Source organism: Trichosurus vulpecula, chromosome 7 (assembly GCF_011100635.1).
Source record: "Trichosurus vulpecula isolate mTriVul1 chromosome 7, mTriVul1.pri, whole genome shotgun sequence".
NCBI lineage: Eukaryota > Metazoa > Chordata > Mammalia > Diprotodontia > Phalangeridae > Trichosurus > Trichosurus vulpecula.
Genome location: NC_050579.1, coordinates 35,724,185 through 35,743,537, shown reverse-complemented (window position 1 = coordinate 35,743,537; position 19,353 = coordinate 35,724,185). Strand labels below are relative to the sequence as shown.

Here is a 19,353-nt window from a genome sequence, read left to right as displayed (position 1 = left end):
GTGCTTAACTGCTTATGTGCCAGGCACTATGTGCTAAGTGCTGGAGAAACAGAAAGAATTGAGTAACCACTTTGTCATGTTACTTGATAGTTGCCTCTGTATATTGTTAATACTGATGGGATTAAGGATTATTACTGTTATGCTATTAATAATTTATTATAATTTATTGATAATTATTAGTGTATTCCTTTATTATTATTCCTCTGCTGAGGCCTAAAGGGATAGAGACACGCGCGAAGGCTTAGACTGGACCGGGAGCCAGGAGTCCATAATCCGTAGGAGATTTCTCTTGGGTGCCATGATAGATTTGGTCTCTATTGTATTAGCTGCAATAGAGCCTTTATCCCTGTACCATTCTAGCTGTATGCCGCCTCTCCCTAGGGCATTCTGGAGGAAGAGGCAACAGGACATATGGGTCTTTATCTCTGGCTTTTCCATATGGTCCTGCCTTGAGATCTGCCCAGCTCTAGGAGCCTGGCTGCCATCTTCTAGTCCTCCTCCAGTGGACATTCCCCTGACCAAGTAGTGGCACCCAGTTCCTGTCCCTCTAGAGCCCAGTGGGGCTCTTTCATGGCCAAGTAGGGGAGAATACAGGCAGGACAGCTTTTCCTAAGGATGCCAAGGATTCCGTTTCTCTCTCATCTTGTACCCTGAATGGTAGGGATAGTGGAAAGTCTACAGGGTCTGCATTCAGGGGACCTGGGTTCAAATCCTACCTCTGCCATTTAACACCTGGAGGACTTTTGTTTCTGGGCCTCAGTTTCCCCATCTGTACAATAGAGGGGTTGGACGGTATGACTGCAGAGGTCCTCTCCAGCTCTAGAGCTATGGATCCCCAGGAGAGCCAAGTTATCCTGGTTGGTGTCTCGTATACCTTGACTGCTGTTCTTTTGGGAGTGGTTGCAGACTATATGCAGGACATCATTTGAAGTGACAGTCAGATTTCACCAGCATTTTCCTCTGTTGCTTCCTTGCCTTTTGTAGCCTCATTGACCCAGTTGCTTGAGCGTTTTTCAGTTCTGTCCAATTCTCTGTGACCCCATTTAGGTTTTCTTGGCAAAGGCACTAGAGGGGTTTGCTACTTCCTTCTCCAGCTCATTTCAAAGATGAGGAAACTGAGGCAAATAGGGTTAAGTGACTTACGTAGGATCACACAACTAATAAGTGTGTGAGGTCAGATTTGAACTCAGGTCTTCCTGACTCCAGGCCCAGTACTCTACCCACTGTGCCACCTAGTTACCTTTATTGATGCAAGGAAATAAGAAAGTCTAGACCAGGAGTGGGGAACCTGCCACCTTGAGGCTACATGTGGCCCTCTAGGTCCTCAAGTGTGGCCCTTTGACTAAATCCAAACTTCATAGAGCAAAGGGCCACACTTGAGGACCTAGAGGGCCACATGTGGCCTCAAGGTGGCAGGTTCCCTACCCCTTAAGTCTAGATTCTAGACTTCAGCCCAGCCTTTCTCTCTTCTCTTTGATGAGGGGTGAGTGGGAAAAGGAAGAGAGGAAATTGGGGGCAGAGATGGGGGCCTGGTTGCACATCCTGATATGGGAGGAGCTGGCGCATCAAATAGTGACCTGGGGACATGTTTGAGGTCTCCCCTGCCCTTCTCAGCACTGGAGTTCTTTGGGTGGGTGGGTAGAGCTGGATGGGGATGGAGGAGCAGGAGGCCAGGCCCTGTAGCTTGGGCCAAACAAAGTCCCCTGTACCCATGGTGGGTAAAGTGCCATTCCCTTGCTGATTTGCCTCCTGTTGCCATGGCAGCAGCTCGCCAGGGAATACTTCAACACAGTCTGTTGTTATTTTCCCATTTATATCTCTGAGGCTGAGTCCTGTACCAGGTATGGGGTGAAGAGGGAGGTGGGCTCCGGAAGTGGCCTCTTCCTTCCCTCTCCTGCTGGTAGCTGAGTAGGAAGGGCTGGCACAGAGTCCTTGGAGACTATAGCAGCCCAGAAGTGGGCAGAGGCAGAGAGCTGGGTGGCCCAGGCCCCAAGAGAAGCATAGGGTCAGAACCTGGGGACCAATGTAGCATCCTGCCCATCTATTCTAGGCAGCCCTGGCAAAATCGCATTTGTGCCTAGGGCGGGGAGCTTCTAAGAACACTGGTTTTCTCTCCTGTCCACTTGGAGGATGGGGCTCAGGCTTCTTCCTGCTGGGGGTACTAGAGGGGTTTCATTTTCTCTCTGTCCCATTCGCTCTCCTTAGGTTGGCACCCAGGCTCCAGGCAGCTTGGCATCACCAGCCACACAGCAACATCAGTGCGTGGGCCCCAGGCTCCTCCTGTTCCCATCTCCAGGATCAGGGCTAATTACAGTCTGTAATTAGGGGAATTACACTCATTACAGAAAGAGCTGATCATTGACAAAAAAAAAATGCTACACACAACACAACTTGGGCTATTGGAGGGATGGGCTTTGAAGAGGAGAGAGAAAGAAGACAAGTGTCCCCCCATCCTCCCCATGACACACACACGTACAGTCCAGAGTGGCGCTTCCCCTTCTTCCCCCAAAGGGCTTGCAGCTCTGGGTTCCATTCAGCTGCCTTTGTCTGGGCAAACAGAGGGAAAGTTCCATGTTTTGTGCAAAGGAATTTGCAGGGACAATGAAGGTCAGAACTGCGTGAAATTATACCCGCTGCTGGTGGAGAATTGATGTGCCATTAAGGAGGCAGGAGCCGGGCAGCCTCGACACACTGATAGCTCCTCAGAGTCCCCTGCTCCCTCCCTCTTGGGGATCCCATGTCCTAGGCACCCACACCTTCTTCTTCACAGGTAGCACTGGCCTCCCATGTGTTCCCTGCCTTGTGGGCCCTCTTGAAGGGCTCTCATCGCCCCATGTGAGATGGCATAGTTTTGTCTATCTTGGAAAAGGAGAGGGGTGAAACTTCCTTCAATTCCCCCCACCTGGGAGCTCCAAGGGCCAGGCTCAACCTTTGTGCACCCTGGTCTCAGCCTGGGGGAGCAGTGACCCTGGCAGCGAGTGCCTAGTGATGCTCCCCTCTGCTGTGGCACCTCTCGGGTTGTGGAGGTGGCCGTTAATGATGTTAAATGATCCGGTAATTGCTCACACCAATTATCTCCCCATTAGTGTGCCTCAGAGCTCCCCTGATCATTTAACCCTGATGCAGCTGACTCAGAGGGGTGAAGGAGGGGCCTAGTGCTCACTGAATGGGTGCCAGGTGATTACAGGCAGGATGGCCTAGTTGGGATGGGGGGGCCCTCAAGTCAAGGGACCCCTCTTGGAGGCATTTCCACCTGTCTCTCAATCTTTCAGAGGCAATAGGCTGGACCCTTGTTAGCCCACCAGTGGTGGGTGTTGGTTAACCATTGTCAGATAGGATCATTAGGGAAGTCAGGCAGACTTAGGGGGGTGGTGGTATAGAGACAGGACAAGGGCAATGGGGGCTCACAGAATGAATTACAACTGAAGGCATGGAAGGAATCACTTCTGTCCGTGGTGGTCCTAAGCAGAGTCCGGCAGCCAAGAAGTGCCAACTGGACATACTCAGAGGGCCACCTAACCCCAGAAAGGGCCTGTCCTCCAGACAAGTGCTCAGTAGAGCAGACAGAGAGAAGATGCTGGGGGTGCCAGACAGGCACTGATGCCATCTCCCTCCAGCCAGATGGCAGCTCAGCCGGCAAGCCCATCTCTGTTTGCAAATAACTGTCTGTAATATTTCTCCCCAGGGGGTGATGGGAGTGGAGAAATCTGCTTGTAGGCACATGACCACATGCCACTGGGCCAGGTACCCCCCTCCAAGGGTCCTACCTTGGTATCGGAAGTGGAAGGTCCCAGGTCCTGAGGGTGGCAGGAGGCTCTGGAACCTCATGGCCACCTGGTTGGTGGGGCTCCGAATGACCTGGCCTGGGAGCAGGAATGATTGGTTGGCCAGGGGCAATGGCTCAGGGCCTCCCATACCTTCAACCGTCACTGTCTCACCCTCCAGCAGGCTTATGTTCTGGACCTGTGGGCACAGAGTAAGCCGTCAAGCCTCCTTTGCCCAGCCATTCCTGAGACAGGCATCTACGGGCCAAGTGGCAGGACTTAAAGTTTCCTGAGACCCCATCCTGTCTTCTTCTAATGCTCTGGGTTGTGTTCCTTGCCCCTCTCCTCCTTTTTCCTCCCCTCCCTTCTCTTCCTTCTTCTCCTCTCTTCTCTCCTCCTATGCAGTGCTTAATAAATCCTTGTTCAATTAAATAATTTCATCCAACTCTCTCATTTTACCACTGTCTCCTCCCCTAATTTCCCTCTTCCTCCCTTCCTCTCTCTCTCTTCCTCTTCTCTTTCTTTGCCTTTCCTTCCTTTCCCTTCCTCTCTCCTTCCTTCCCCTTAAGGTCTGACCACTCTGGAGAACAGGGACTGTTTCTATTTTACTTGGTCTGTTTAGGTCAGAGTGTAATGGCAAGGCTAAATAGATGCTTAGTGAATATGGCGGGGAGCATTGGAAAGAGCCTTGGATTGTGAGCCTGGAGATTGGGTCTCTGCCACTAACTAGCTTTGGGGTTTTGGACAAGTTAAACAATGAGATTGGATCCCATCTCCAAGGTCCCTTCTAGAGCTGATAGTCTACAGTAGTAAACATGACTTGTTGAATGTAAGCATGAAAGCATGAGCATGGTGGATAGTGGATAGACAGTAACCTAGAAACCAAGACCAAGGTTCCAGTCCTACCTCTGACTTTTACTGCCTGTGATCCTGGGAAAGTGACCACTTAACCCCTCAGTGGGCCAGGCACCTAAGTTCCTGAGAAGGTGCTGACCTGCATTAATAGAGTTTCCCATACCACCTTTCCAGGCTTATTTCATATCCCTTCTCTTCAAGCACTCTGTTCCAATGGAACTGACCGACTTCGTTGTACATGACATTCATTACTTGCCTTTATAGCTTTGTATAGTCAGTTTTCCTCGTCCCGGCATGGACCCTCTCTCCACTTCTCCCTCTTTGTAAATTCCCAGTACAGTGTAAACTCATTGAGGTCAGGGACTATTTCATTTCTGTCTTCGTACCTTAGTGCCTAGCACAGTGTAAGTACTTAATAAATAATTTAAGACAATTCCCTTGTTTTACAGATGTGGAAAATGAGACCCAGAGAGGGGATCTGATTTGTTGAAAGCCACTGGGTAAGTAGAAGAGCCAGGATTCAAGACCAGGTCCCTTGATTACAAATCCAGTGCTCTTTTCACTACACTGACCTTTAGAGTTTGATCTCGAGTACCAAAGACAGATCCTAAATCAGCAAGGGTTTGGGTGGGGAAAGCTAAGGGAAAGGGTGCTTTAGAAAGGGAAAGCTGATTTTGTTCTGGGGCCATATGCTTTCAGTCTAGACAGAATCATGGACTAACCTCTTTGGGTCTCCGTTTCCTCATCTCATTAAAAATTTTTTTGGATTTTATTTAAATATAATGGGTTTCCGTTGTATTTATTTCACACATTTAAAAACATTCCTCTGAGAAGGGGTCCATAGTCTTCATCAGATTGCCAAAGGGTCTGTGACACGCACACACAAATATTAAGGACCCCTCCCCCACCCCACTCCCATTCTACAGCTGAGGAAGTTCTGCCCTCAGAGTAGGTGGAGATAGTTGTGAAAGGTGAAGAAAGTCCTGGGACTCAAGGCAAATGGCTCCTGGAGCATTCCAAGGAAGGATGGCTATTATCTTTGGGAAACTGGATTAGATAGAAGAGGCCTTAGACCCAGGAGCAGAGCCTGCTTATAGCCTGGCTGCTAAGAGTTAACATAATCATAGGCTGACTTCATAGAAGTGATAGGTCACACAGGTGATGATTTCTCTCACCTCCTTGTCTTTGCACTGGCTGTCCCTCACGCCTGAAATGCCTTCCCTCTGTCTTTACCTTCATCTCATAGAATTCCTTGTTTGCTTCAAGGCTCAGCTCAATTTCCACTTTCTGCATGAAGTTTTTCCTGATTCTCTCTCTTCCAGCTGCTGGAGCCTCCCTCACAAATTACCCTGAATCTATTTTTATACCTATTTTGCATAAACCTACATATGGGCATGTCGTGTCCTCAAGGGCAAGGACTGTTTCATTCTTTGTATCCCTCGCTCCTAGCACACAATGCATGACACATAGTAGGTGCTCAATAAATGCTCATTGGTTCATTGATTGGGAAAAAAGAGGAGGGGATAGTAAGCCTATCGGAACCCTGGATAGGTTCCATCTGCATCCATTTCTTGCCAGCATTTGAACCTGGTTCTTCTGATTCCAGTAGTCTGTCTATTACATGATAGAACTGGAGATGCCCCCTCCCCTTTTTCCTTTATCTTGTAGGTACCATTTATTTATACTTTATCTCTGCTATTAGACTATGAGCTCCTTGAGGGCAGGGACTGTTTCTTGCCTTTCTTTGTATCCCCAGTGCTTAGCATAGTGCCTGGCACATAGTAGGTGCTTAATAAATGCTTGTTGATTACCTGGTTGAAGATGAGTGGGGGAGGGACAGCTTCCCTCTACTTTAGGGCTGCCCCAAGACTCCAGCCCATCTTGGGTCTCAGGGGGTCTCCCCTCACCCAGAAGCTCCTCATTGGCTGCCTCCCAGTTAACTTCAGCTCCCTGGGAGCCGGAGCAGTGTCCTGGATGCCCTTCCTCTCTGATTCTGTCACCTCCTGTGCCCCACCCCCCTTTCCCCATTGTCCCCGATTCAGCAGCAAGGAATACCTAATCAGCTTCCAGCTGCCCTGGCCCCCTGGGAGCCTGTCCTGCTTGCTCGGCTCTTCTCCCCATGTTCCTTGGCAGCTGGTTTTTCACCTAGTGTCCTTGTCTTTTCCCCAGAGGTGTAACCCATCAAGGGTGAACCAGACTTTGCCTCAGGATACTGACATGCAGTGGGGCAGACTGCCTTTCTTTGGTGACCACCATCCCTGAATGTGCCCATGTGGAATAAGAGCTTGCTGTGGTGACCTTCTTAATCAGTCAATCAACCAATTAACAAGCATTTTTTAAGCAGCTACCATGAGCCAGCCTCTGTGGTGGATGCCGGGGATACAAAAAAAGCCAAAGCATTCCATACCTTCCAGGAGCTTAGCCTGATGGTCTCACTTTCTTCCGCTACATCCTCACACGGGGTGAGGGTTAGACCCTCCTCCTCCTTGTGCCCCCAGAGACCTGGCCTCTTGATATCTGCTGGCCACACCTAGCTCAAGCTGTTTTTGACCCAGTTATAAAGATTCCAGTTTCTTAGCATCCTAGGTGGGGTCATACAACCACAGACTTAGGGCAGGAGGGAACATCAGGACTCCTCTTGTCCAGTCACCTTATTTTACCGAGAGAACCAAGGCCCAGAGAACTTGTCACTTCCCCAGGGTCACACAGCAAGCAAGCAGTAGGATCTGAATAACTGGACCCTGGGGCTGCTGACTCTGATTTCAGCATCTCTTTCCCCTGAACTGCAGCTTGCTTCTTCTCGGTCCTCATTCCTCTTTTCTGATGAAGTCCTCCATGGACTCTATCCTGCAGGGCTCCTAGAAGCCAGAGCTCCTGAGGGGAACCTAGAGGCCTCTTTCTCAGGAGATAGTGATTGGCTTCCCTCAGGAGATGAAGTGAGGCTTAGGAGCTGCCAAGTTGGCACCTCTATTATCAGGAGATAACATGATGCATTAAAATAGAATTCTGAATCTGGAGTCAGAGGGGTCGAATCTTTCCTTCATGTGTGACCTTGGACAAATCATTGCTATTTTCTAGGCCTTAGTAGTTTCCTTTGTAAAATGAGAGGGTTGGACTATATAGCCTCAGAATACTCTTCCATCTCTGGTTCTGATCTTGTGCCAATCCATCATTGTTAGGTCTTGGTATTGGGTGGGGAGCATGCTGCAGGTAGGTAATCATAGCAGAGTCTCCCAGAAGACAAGATGACACCAGACCAGACCCTGGGGACCTTTTCTTTCATGTCTACCGGGCTGTAGGTGGGTCCCTTCTCTTACGGGACAGGGTTAAGTCCTGCCTTGGTCAGCCCCGTCTCTTCTTACCTCTCTGACTATGCCTGTCACTTTGGTGGCCTGAGATCTATCACTTGGTCGGAGAGCTGAGCCTGATGGGGTTGGGGGGTGGGGAGGAGGGAATGTGGAGGATGGGGCCGTGATGAAGTCCTGAGGCAATTTACAGCAGTCTGAAATGCTCCAGAGACAGATTGAAATGTCATCTCTGCTCAAAGCTCGGCCGTCTCGGAGCCGCTGATGAGATGGCTGCTTGTCCTGGGAGCGGAAGGAGGGGAGAGGGGCTGAGGAGACTGGGGAGGGAAGGAGGAAGCAAGGACATCCTCTGTCTCCACCTCAGAACTGTGCTGGGTTAATGAGTAAGTCAGCCTCAAAGAGTTGTTATGGCAACAGGCTAGGGCATGGACCACCCTCCCTAGGTCTTTACTGTCTGTGTTTTGGTTCCCCAGCCTTTCTTGGAATTCTGGGGTTCTCTTGGGAGGGAGAGAGGAACCTTGAATTCCTTCCCTATTTCCTTAAGATCTGCTTAGGCCCGAGAGATTGTTTTTTGGTGCCTATGACCCACAGCCCATTGTCCTTGGTTGGTAGGCTGAGGCAGATACTGAGATGGATTGTCATCCATCTCACAAGCTCAGAAAGTTGAAAGGTCGACTTCCTCATTTTATGGAGGAGGAAACTGAGGCCAAGATAGGGGAAACAATTTACTCAAGGTCATAAAAGTAGTAAGTGGCAAAGTCAAGATCTGAACCCAGGACTTCTGACTCTGGATCTGTTGCTGGGTAGAATCTAAAGTCCTTGAGGGCCTAGATGTTTGAAATTTTGGTTCTGTTTCTTCAGTGCCTTCTTGGAAAAGAGGTACTGTGTACTGTGGGAAAGTGCAAAGGAGTCAAAGGATCTGGGTTTGAATTTCCTCTCTGTCGCTTTATTTCCTGTGTGGTCAGGTGGATTGGTTAACCTCTCTGGGCTTTGTTTTCCTTATATATAAAATGGGAGAGCTGGACTGAATGGCCTCCAGGTTCTTTCTAGCTCTAGCTCTGTGAGCCTGGGATCCCACAGTAGGTGCTTAATGAACGCTTGATAAATTGAATTGAATTTCTATTGATGCCTTTCTTGGGAGACTTTTACTTCCTGTGAGCATGACCATGCCAGGAAACAGAGGCAAGGCAGGGCAAGGTCACATCTCCTTATTTGTGCCAATAGTCAATCCATCTATCCATCCATCCATCCATCCATCCATCCATCCATTATCCACCCACCCACCTATCCATCCATCCATCCATCCATCCATCCATTCATCCATCCATCCATCCATTCATCCATCCATTATCCACCCACCCACCTATCCATCCATCCATCCATCCATCCATTCATCCATCCATCCATCCATCCATCCATCCATCCATCCATTCATCATCCATCCATCCATCCATCCATCCATCCATCCACCCACCCACCCATCCATCCATCCATCCATCCATCCATCCACCCACCCATCCATCCATCCATCCACCCACCCATCCATCCATCCACCCACCCACCCATCCATCCATCCACCCATCCATCCATCCACCCACCCATCCATCCATCCACCCACCCACCCATCCATCCATCATCCACCCATCCATCCATCCATCCATCCATCTATTCATCATCCATCCATCCACCCACCCATCCATCCATCCACCCATCCATCCATCCATCCATCCATCATCCACCCATCCATCCATCCATCTATTCGTCATCCATCCATCCACCCATCCATCCATCCATCCATCCATCCATCCATCCATCCATCAATAACTATGTGCCAGGCATTGTGCTAAGCACTTTACAAATATTATCTCATCTGATCCTCACTACAACTCTGGGAAGTAGGTGTTATTATTATCCCCATTTTGCAGATGAGGAAACTGAGGCATACAGGGGTTGCCCAGGGTCACACAGCTGGTAAATGTCTGAGGCCAGATTTGTACTCAGGTCTTCCTGACTCCAGACCTGGCACTCTGTGCACTATGGCGCCACCTAGCGGTCTAATCAGTTAGTACTTATTAAGCACCTGCTACTGTGTTACATGCTGAGGATACAAAGAAATACCAAGGACAGTTCCTGTCCTCAAAGAGCTCCATGTTCCTGAGAACAGCACCCTGGCCCAGGTTTGGGATCTCGGCTAATAATAATATTAATGCCTAGCATATAAGTAGTGCTTTCCATACATTATCTCATTCACGAAGAATTCAATTTGATCTAACCAGCATTTATTAAGCACCTGCTGTGTGCTTGGAAAGGTACTGTTCCTAGGAGCTGGAGATAAGGCAAAGCCCACACAGCCCCTGCCCTCAAGAAATGTATAATACAATGTTCTGTTTGGCAACACAGTGAAAGAAATGGCTTCTAGGAGGTCCAGTGGGGAGGGGACTGGCCGAGGAGTCAGGGAGATCGAAGTCCATTTCCTGCCCTTATACAAGGACAGGAGCTGTGAGATCCTCAGCAAGTCATTTGTTCTTTCTCAGCCTCTAGATCTTACCTTTTCTTAGCTCCAGTTTCCTCATTTGTGAAATGGGGATTATAGTAATCCCTACCTCTCAGGGTTGTTGTGGGGATCAGATGAGATAATACACATGTAGCACTTTGCAAACCTTCAAGTACTATATCAGTATTAATATTATTATTACAGGTATCATTATGGGGAAGCTGAGACTCAGAGAGGGTTAAAGGACTTTTTTTTCTGGTCACACAATTAGTGTTAAAGGTGGGATTTGAACCTGAAACTTTCCTGACTCCATGTCTAGCATGTTTCCTACTGTACCTTGTTCCTTTTCAATGCCTGTCAACCTTGGATTAGCAGTATAGTCACCTTAAAGTTATGGAAGCCACTGGTGGCCAGGAGACAGGGTGGGCATGGGGCCTGGGAGGAGACCAATCTCACCCATATTGGGGACACTGCTATCTTTAAGGGGAAGGGGCTATTGGAAAGATTTCTGTGGCTTAGCAGATGAGAAGAGAGCCAGGATCCTCTTTCACTGGGGAAGGTGGATGAGGGTGGTGTGGAATCAGAGGTAGATGGGAGGTGTGGGAGGTAGGAGGGTAGGTATTCTACCAGAATGGCCAGATTTGCTTCAGTCTCACTTTTAGCTACCTGGGGACCCGTGTCTTCAAGGCAGCATTGCCAGGACATGCCAGACTAATTCTATTTCCGTTTTGGTCAGTCTCCCAGAATAGAAGAATCAGGATTTCAGCAAGTTCTTCCTAGAGTTTCTCATACAACCCAAGAGACATGAGCTGAATGGTTGGGAGGATTTGGAACTGATTGGATGGTTGACCCAAAGAGTCACCGATAATGGGCTTGAAGATAGTGTAAGGAGGGGGAAAGAGGACCAGCTCTGTAATCAGTGGTTTGAATCTCACTTCTGACACTTCTTGTGTGACCTTGGACAAATTACTTCATTTCTCTGGGCCTTGGTTTCTTCATCTGTAAAATGAGGGGGTTGTACCAGAGACCCTTCCAAGTCTTCTCCATTTCTCGATCTATGGACCTATGATGGCGCTTCATCTTCCTGGACTTTAGTCTCCTTATCTGTGAAATGAGAGGGCTGCACTAGATCACCTCTGGGGTCCATTCCAGCTCTAGACCCATGATCTTGTGAACTGTGGATTGGAGGGAGAGGCCTTTTTCCACAGGGTGGGCTAAGATAGACCCTAGCATCCAGCTGGCATCTAGCCTAGTGTATGAACACAGCATGCCAATGGTGCCACCTGCAGTATGTGGGGGCAAACATAGCCAAGAGGGAAAAGGGTGGGAGGGTAGAGAGATCTGGGCAGCTGCATCCAGGCTGCCAGATGGCCTCAGAACCCAGCCAAGTAGAGGAAGGGAGCCGGCTCTGAGCACGTTTTTGGAATGCCAAGCATGAGGAGGGGGTGGGCACCTGGCCCTGGCATGCAGATGGAACTGTAGCCTCTAAAGGGGAAATCTTGATCATGGGGTAAGGGGTGTCAACTGGCTGCCCTCTGCTAAGGGAAATGGGGTGGGGCCTGGCACTGTATGATGTTGAGGGCTGGTGCTCACCCAACCACCCACAGTACCCACCAGAAACTTATGGGTCTGGGCTCTTGTTTCTTGCCTCAGGAAAGAAGCTTTGCTAATATGCCAGGATGATACCCTGATGCCTGCCTGTCTGGAGAGAATCTGATTTCCTCACTAATTATGACCAAAGAGTTTCCGGCAGCCCTATCCCTGCATGGAGGCCCCATGGCTTCCTTCTCTTACCATCTTGGTGCCAGTTCTTCAAAAGACAGTGAGGACCCGGGGATGCTGGGCACATCAAGGATGCCCAGGATCCTTGGGGGGAAGGTGCCCCTAAAGATCTGCCTAGGTCTAGGGATGGAAAGATTTGAGGTAACAGCTGGGGTGGGAGATGTTTAGATGTGTAGAAGTGCAAATAGTAGGGGGCAGGAAACAAGGAATTTTGGGTTCAGATAGCAGCTCATTTATTTATTTCCTATTTTAGGTCATTTCCCTTCTCTTGGCCTCAGTTTCCCATTCTGTAAAATGAAGGGGTAGGATTAAATGATCTTTAATATCTCCTCTCTCTCTCTCCGTCTCTGGTTCTCTCTCTGTGTCTCTGTCTCTGTCTGTTTTTTTTTCACACTAGACCTAGGATTTTTATTAACACAGGGAACTTCCAATGAGGAAACTCCCTCTACCAATGTAGCTGGCCACCTCCTCTGTAACTTATCATCTTAGAGGTTTGCCTAGGCCACTGGGAGGTTGTGACTTGCTCAGGGGCACAAAGTTAGTATGTGTCAGAAGTAGATTCGAACCCAGGTCTTCCAGATTCTGGGGCCAGTTCTATCCATTATACTCATTCTATACATACATACATACATACATACATACATACATACATACCACCTGCCACTCAGAAAATGAGGCAGGACAGGGAGTAGGAGGGGGCACTGTTGACTATAACTCTCAGGAGGCTGGGTTCCCAGAGGCTGTACCCCAACAATGAAAGTAGTGGGGATACTAGCTAGGGCTGCAATCCTGCTATAAAATGAGAGGTGCTTAAAGAGAATTTTTTTTTCAATTGGGGCAAGCACTTTGGAAGTACTTCCTGGGTCAGACAGAGAGGAGAGCTTTAAGTGACTGATTGAGGTCCCTGGAGCTCTGCGTCCCACCCCATCGCTTGTCTCATGATATCCCATGGAAGAGGGGGTAGCCTGTCTGCTCTTCGCCCCTGTCCTCTGTCAATGAACTTTCAGATTCTTAAAATATTTTCTTTTTTTTCCAATTACATGTAAATCGTTTTTAGCATCTTTTTTTTTTAAGTTATGAGTTCCAAATTCTCTCCCCCATCATTGAGAAGACCTGTCGTTTGATATAGATTACACATGTATCAACACACTTTTAACAGCCTCTCCAGAGCCACATGCTCCCCTCAATCCTTCTAGGGGCATGACTGGTGGATGATGCATGAAGCACAGATACCACTAAGGAGAAAAAGTTTCCCTCTCAGCCTGGAGCCTGCTTCTCTTTTGGGCCAAAGGCCTGGCCACCCCATTTCTGTTACACTTCTGAAATTCGTTCCTCCTGGTGCTGACTGGCATGACAACTTAAGCAGCTTTTGTGTAAGACTTAATGATCTTATAGAAATATGATTTATTATTGTCTGGACCTATGATTTCATTAGTGTAGGAATCTCCCAGAAAATTTTGCCAGTGCAAATCACTGTAAAATTGTTTTGTAATTTATTGTCTTAGTTGCCTCTGAGAAATTGTGACTTGCCCAAGGTCACGTAGCTAGTTCGTGGGATTTAATCCCATCCTTCAGACTCCCAGTCACGTATTCTTTATGAGAGGTTAGATCATTTTGTGTTCTATTAGCAGGAGAGATAATACAGCTAGACATCCCTGGCAGCCTTGATGCGGTGAAGAAAAAAGAAGGGGGGAGGGGATTTCATAAAAAGCCCTCCTTCTCCCAACCCTGTACTCTGAGGGGTGTGTGAAAGGCATGAGGAGCCAAGTCCAGTTTTCCTGAATACAAATGAAATGAGTCATTATTTTTTTGTGCACTTCATAGGCTGGTGCCTATGTCTCATCCACCACTGGGCTTCCCAACTCAACTTCCTGCTGCATGTGGTAATGAGCTCCCCTCCCTGACTGTGGGATTTACAGGTAGAGACTCCATCTAAAATGGGATCTTCACCTTTTGTGTCCTGGAAACTCCCCCACCCCCACCCCAGTCTGGGGAAATCCTATGGCTCCCTTCTCAGAATCGTGGTTTTAAATGCATAACATAAAATACATTGGGTAGCAAAGAAAACTGATTCTTTTGAAATTGTTATCAAAATATTTTTTAAAAAGTTCACAGACTCCACGTTAAGAACTCTTAAATCAACCTCCTAATTTTACAGATTAGGAAACTGAGTTTCAGAGCGACTTGCTCAACCAAGGGCACACAAGTGGTCACCTCCACATATCATGCCACTCAGTGGCCCTGGGTCAATTCCCACCTTGTTTCTCAGTTCCCCATCCTCAGCGTACTAACCTACTGCCTTCTGGAAGGGCCCCTTGTGCACTCGCAGCTGTACAGCCTCACAACTGTCTTTCTGTTGACTCCTCAACAGGGGAAGGGGAGGAAGGAAAGAGATGGAGGGCTGGGGGAGTGGGCTTCTGCTTGGCATTTTAGAAATACCAGTCTGGGGGATGTGCAGTTCTTAATTTTGTTGTTGCCTGGTAACAGCTTTTGAATTCTGACAAAAAAATGTATAGCACACACACAAGTACAGACATCTATACCACTTAAAGGGGGACTCACTATACCCACGGCACAGGAGATAGGAAGGGTAGATTAGTGGATAGAGCCCAATGTCTCTGCCTGCTTTTGGAATAGACTCTGATGCTTCTCTTTTTGTCCAGGACCCAGTGGGGCAGGAATGTGCCTCAAACTGTGCCCATTTGTGGGTGAGCTATTAGGGAGGAAGGAGAAGGGGTCCCGGTCCAGGGACCTACCAGCTGTCCCCTCCCCCACACCTACAGCTGGCTTGTTCCACCTAGAGAAACACAGCCGGTGCCACCTCTCATTAGGTGATGATTTTACATTAATTACGTTAATTAACCGGCACTGAGTGCTAATAGCTTGTGGTGGGAGGGGATGTCTGGGTAACCCTTGCTACTAATTACCCTCTCAGGCAACAGCAACAGGACTGAGGGACCTGGCCTCAGAAGAGGAGCAACCTGTGTTCAGCGGGAGAAGGGCATGGCTGAGGCCTGGGGTTAGGCCTGACTGGCCCCCCTTCCCAGTTCCTACCAAGACCCTAACTTGGCCTCTTTTTTCCCAAGCTATATTTTAGCCATCTTGGTTGTGCCTCTTGGGTATCAGGTACCCATAATCTCAGTACCCTATATCTTGGGGCATTGGAATTTGGCCCCTTGGAGATGGATGAATGGAAATCTGCTTTGTTCCCAAAGGAGAGGATCATGGGATTGTAAATTCTAGAGATGGAAGAGTCATCTATTTCAACCTCTTCATTTTACAGTTGAGGAAATTGAGTTTTGGAGGTTAAGCAGCTTGGCATTGGTCAGCAAATGGGCAAAGATGTGGTGGTACCAGGGTTGAGGCAGCATGAGCCAGTGGAAAGGGCGTAGGAATTGGAGGGCCTGGGTTCAAATCCTAGTGTCACCATTGACTGCCAAGGTGATCTTGGTCAAATTACTTCACCCCAATCTCATTTTCCTCCTTCATCAAATGAGAAGGCTGGACCTTAGGAGCGCCAAGATTCCTCCCAGTTCTAGACCTATGATTCTGTGGTTCTTTGACCAAGGAGTGGGGAAGAAGGACATAGAATAGAAAGCAAAATCATAGAATGACAGGGCTGGGAGGGACCTGAGGGCTTAGCGAGGACAACTGAGGTTGGCAACACAACCAATCGGTTGTGAAGGGGAGTCTCCATCCCAAGTCCCAAGTCCCCAGTGCTCTTGGTGCCACATCTAGCTGCCTTCACCTACGTATAGGACTGTCCTCATTTTGAAGTTCTTTCTTTTCGTCTGCTGTCATCAGCCAAACAACCATTGTGAAGTAGACAGTTTTGTGTTTGTTACTGGTGTTTTACAGACCAGAGAACTGAGGCTCATGGAGGCCATAGGATCATAGTTCCAAAGCTGGAAGCGACCTCGGGGGTTATTGACTCTCACCCCAACATTTTACAGATGAAGAAACTGAGGCAGAGAGAATCAAAGTGATTTGCCCAGTGTCACACAGCTAGGAAGTATCAAAGTAGGGATTTGAATCCAGGTAGAATGAGAGCTGTTAGGATCCAGGTCTCTTGGCTCCATGGTCAATACTCTTTTGTTCTTTACACTAGACACATCAAACTCACACCCACAGCACTCCTTGGCAGGACCTGATTAAAATGTAACTGGGAAATATTTAACTAAATAAATAAAAATACAATAAACCATCGATGACATCACATTTTAAAACCAAGCCGATATTGTAGCACAGGATCCTTATGTATGGAGTAGTGGCTCCTGTTTCTACATATTTGAGTTTGACACTATCTGTCTTCTCAGTTTCCAGTCTTTTGTCTCATTTCTCGACCCCGATTTTCTTCAGGGGAGCAGCCAGGTGCTGCAGTGGCTAGAAAGCTTGCTTTGGACTCAGGAAGACTCAGTTAAAATCTAACATCACCGACATCAGACACTGAACCTTTGACTCAGTTTGCTCAACTGTAAAATGGAGATCATAAAAGCATCCACCTTTTAGGGTTGTTGTGAGGATCAAACAAGATAATATTTGTCAAATGCTTAGAACAAACAGTGCCTGGCATGTAGTAGGTCCTATTAATACTTGTGTCCCCCTCCCTGTTCTTTTTAATGCCTTGGGGACCCTCACTCACCTTGATCTCTACACCGTAGCCAGGATAGACGGTGATGTAGTAGAAACAATCCAGGCTGTTGTCATCTGATGAACTGGGGCCTTCTGGAGAGTTCAGAGAGCCCTGAGGCCTTGTGAAATTCCAGCTACAGGGAGCTAAGTACCAGATGGAAACAAAAGGAAACCCACAGTTACCTGGAGCTTCTTGTGAGCTTTTATAAGTGATAAAGTAGTAAGTGGACTTGGTTTCTCCCTCTCTCCTCTTTCAACTTCCAGAAAAACCAGTCTGCTCCTTTCTCGGGGGCTTTCCTACTTTCAGGTCAGGTCACCGTCATTGGGAGGGGCCATCTTGCTGCCGATGGCCTTTACTAGTCTGAGGGCACCCCAACTTTGGCCAGCAGCTTATGGGGATCCCCTAGAGGGAGAAGGGGAGCAGTGGGTTCAGATCCCAGAAATTTGCCCTTGCTATGCCCCAGCCCTGTCACCAAGTAGAGATCGAATCACCACGGCCGCCATCATCACCTCCATTATGACCACTACCACCACCACTTCTATCTTAGGTCTAAAGCCAGAAGGTGCCCCTGGGGTCATCTAGCCCAAACCTTCATTGTACAGGGGAGGAAACTGAGGCCCAGTGAGTACAACTTACCCAAGGTCACATAGGTAGTAATTGTTCAAGGCAGGATTTGAACCCAGGTCTCTTTATACCAGAGTCTCTTGTGCTTCCTCTTACCAATTATTCATGAGTTGTCTATTATGAACAAGTCCCTGTGGTTGGTTCACCTGTCATTTCGAAGGACTGTCATGATTACCTAGTGCGTTTGGCTACCAAGATGCTTTGCTTCTAATAGTGGCAGCTAGAGGGTGCAGTGCATAGAGTGATGTACCTGGAGTCAGGAAGACCTGAGTTCAAATCTGACCTCTGACACTGGCTGTGACCCTGGGTAAGTCACTTAACTTTTGATTGCCTCAGTATCCTTAACTGTAAAATTGGGATCATAATAACACCTACCTCCCAAGGTTGTCGTGAGGCTCAAATTAGATAATGTTTGTAAAGTGTTTAGTGCAGTGCCTAGCACATATTAGGTGCTACATAAATGCTTATTCCCCTTCCCTCACCCCCCAGTGCCAATTACGGGAATCTGCTTAGCTTCTGGATGGAAGCTGAGGGCTTTGTCTATGGGATGGCTTCTGGGGAGCCCTTTTCCAAGGATGCCCAGCCTGTTCTCAGGGTGGAGCCTGACCTGGTGGCTGCACAGTGGTGATGGTGGTTGTTGTGATGATGGTGGTGGTGGTGGTCTCCTCGTCATCCCCCGAAGCAGTAGTGGCAGCAGGCATCCCCACCCCTGGTTCTCTGGCCTGAGGGGGAACGACCTCTGGGAGCCATGGCTGGGTCAAATCCATGGGCACGTCATGGGTCACCATCCATGCACTTCTGGGAGGTGCCGTCACGGGCACTTCAGCCTGGGCCAAAGATGGTACAGCTACTCCCGGCCCTGGTGGGGGTGCCATTGTAATGGGGAGAGTGGGCCATGCGGGCTCTGGACTCTGAACCCCATCCCTCCCCAGGGTGTACGTGGGTCCTGGAGCCATAGCTGGGGTGGGGTTGGTAAAGATGGGGCGGTCATCTTGATGTGCCAGATGGGCCAGAGGGCTGGGGATGAAGAGTGTTGGTGCATCAGGCTGGAAGGGGACTGCCCCTCGAGTTAGGAAGGGCACAGGCTTTAGCTCCTCCTCCTTTGCCTGGGTATCCTGTAGAAACTCCTCTAGCAGTGGGTGATGGTTGAGCAGTTTCAGGGTTGGGGCTGTGCTGACAAAGTGGACCCCTCCTTCAGGCTGTTCAGGTGTAGGGGCCGCCGTGAGCTCATTGTCTGTCTCTTCGCTGCTTGGGTTCTGGATCTCAGAGGAGACTCCTGTGAAGAGAGTAATAAAAGCTCACATTTCTGTGGGTTTTGAGGCTTATGATACGTCAATCAATCAGTCACCTATCATTTATTAAGCACCTACTATGTGCCAGGCACTATGGGATAGGGAGCGGCCCTAGACCTGGGGTTTTATTGATAAAGAAATTGCTAGCGAGCAAACTCCCTCTGCCTTTGTGGATGGTAGTGGATGGAAGTCCAGTCTTAGGGTCAGGAAGACCTGTGTTGGAATACCACCTCTGAAACTTACTGGCTGGGGGACATGGGGTGATTCACTCACTTCTCTGGGCCTCAGTTTACTCATTGTTAAAATGATGGCAGCGATAACTATCTCCATAGGGGTATTGTGAGGATCACATAAAATAATGGACACGAAACAGTTTCCAAACCTTAGCAAGACATATATAAATGTAAGCTCTCATTATCAGAGCTGAAGAGACTTTAGGGATCGTTTATTAGAACACCCTTCTGTCTTTCCAGATTAGAAAAAAAAAACAGGCCCAAAGGCATCAGATGAGTTGTCCAAGGGCCATCCAGGTAGGGAGTAGAACCATGATTTGAACCCAAGATCCTTGGTAGAATGTTAGTTACTTGAGGGCAAGGACTGTCTT

At 48.5% G+C, this 19,353-nt stretch overlaps 1 protein-coding gene across 1 annotated transcript in view; it reads right to left on the bottom strand.

Moving 5' to 3' along the window:
• Positions 1 to 19,353, bottom strand: part of SEZ6 (seizure related 6 homolog) — a 76,210-nt gene that overhangs the window by 19,899 nt on the left and 36,958 nt on the right. Inside the window, exons 2-4 of the mRNA XM_036765982.1 lie at positions 18,065 to 18,733; positions 16,843 to 16,976; positions 3,768 to 3,963 (exon numbers count right to left, since the gene is read on the bottom strand). Coding sequence (XP_036621877.1) covers positions 3,768 to 3,963; positions 16,843 to 16,976; positions 18,065 to 18,733 — 999 coding nt within the window. The remainder of the gene's footprint in view (positions 1 to 3,767; positions 3,964 to 16,842; positions 16,977 to 18,064; positions 18,734 to 19,353) is intronic.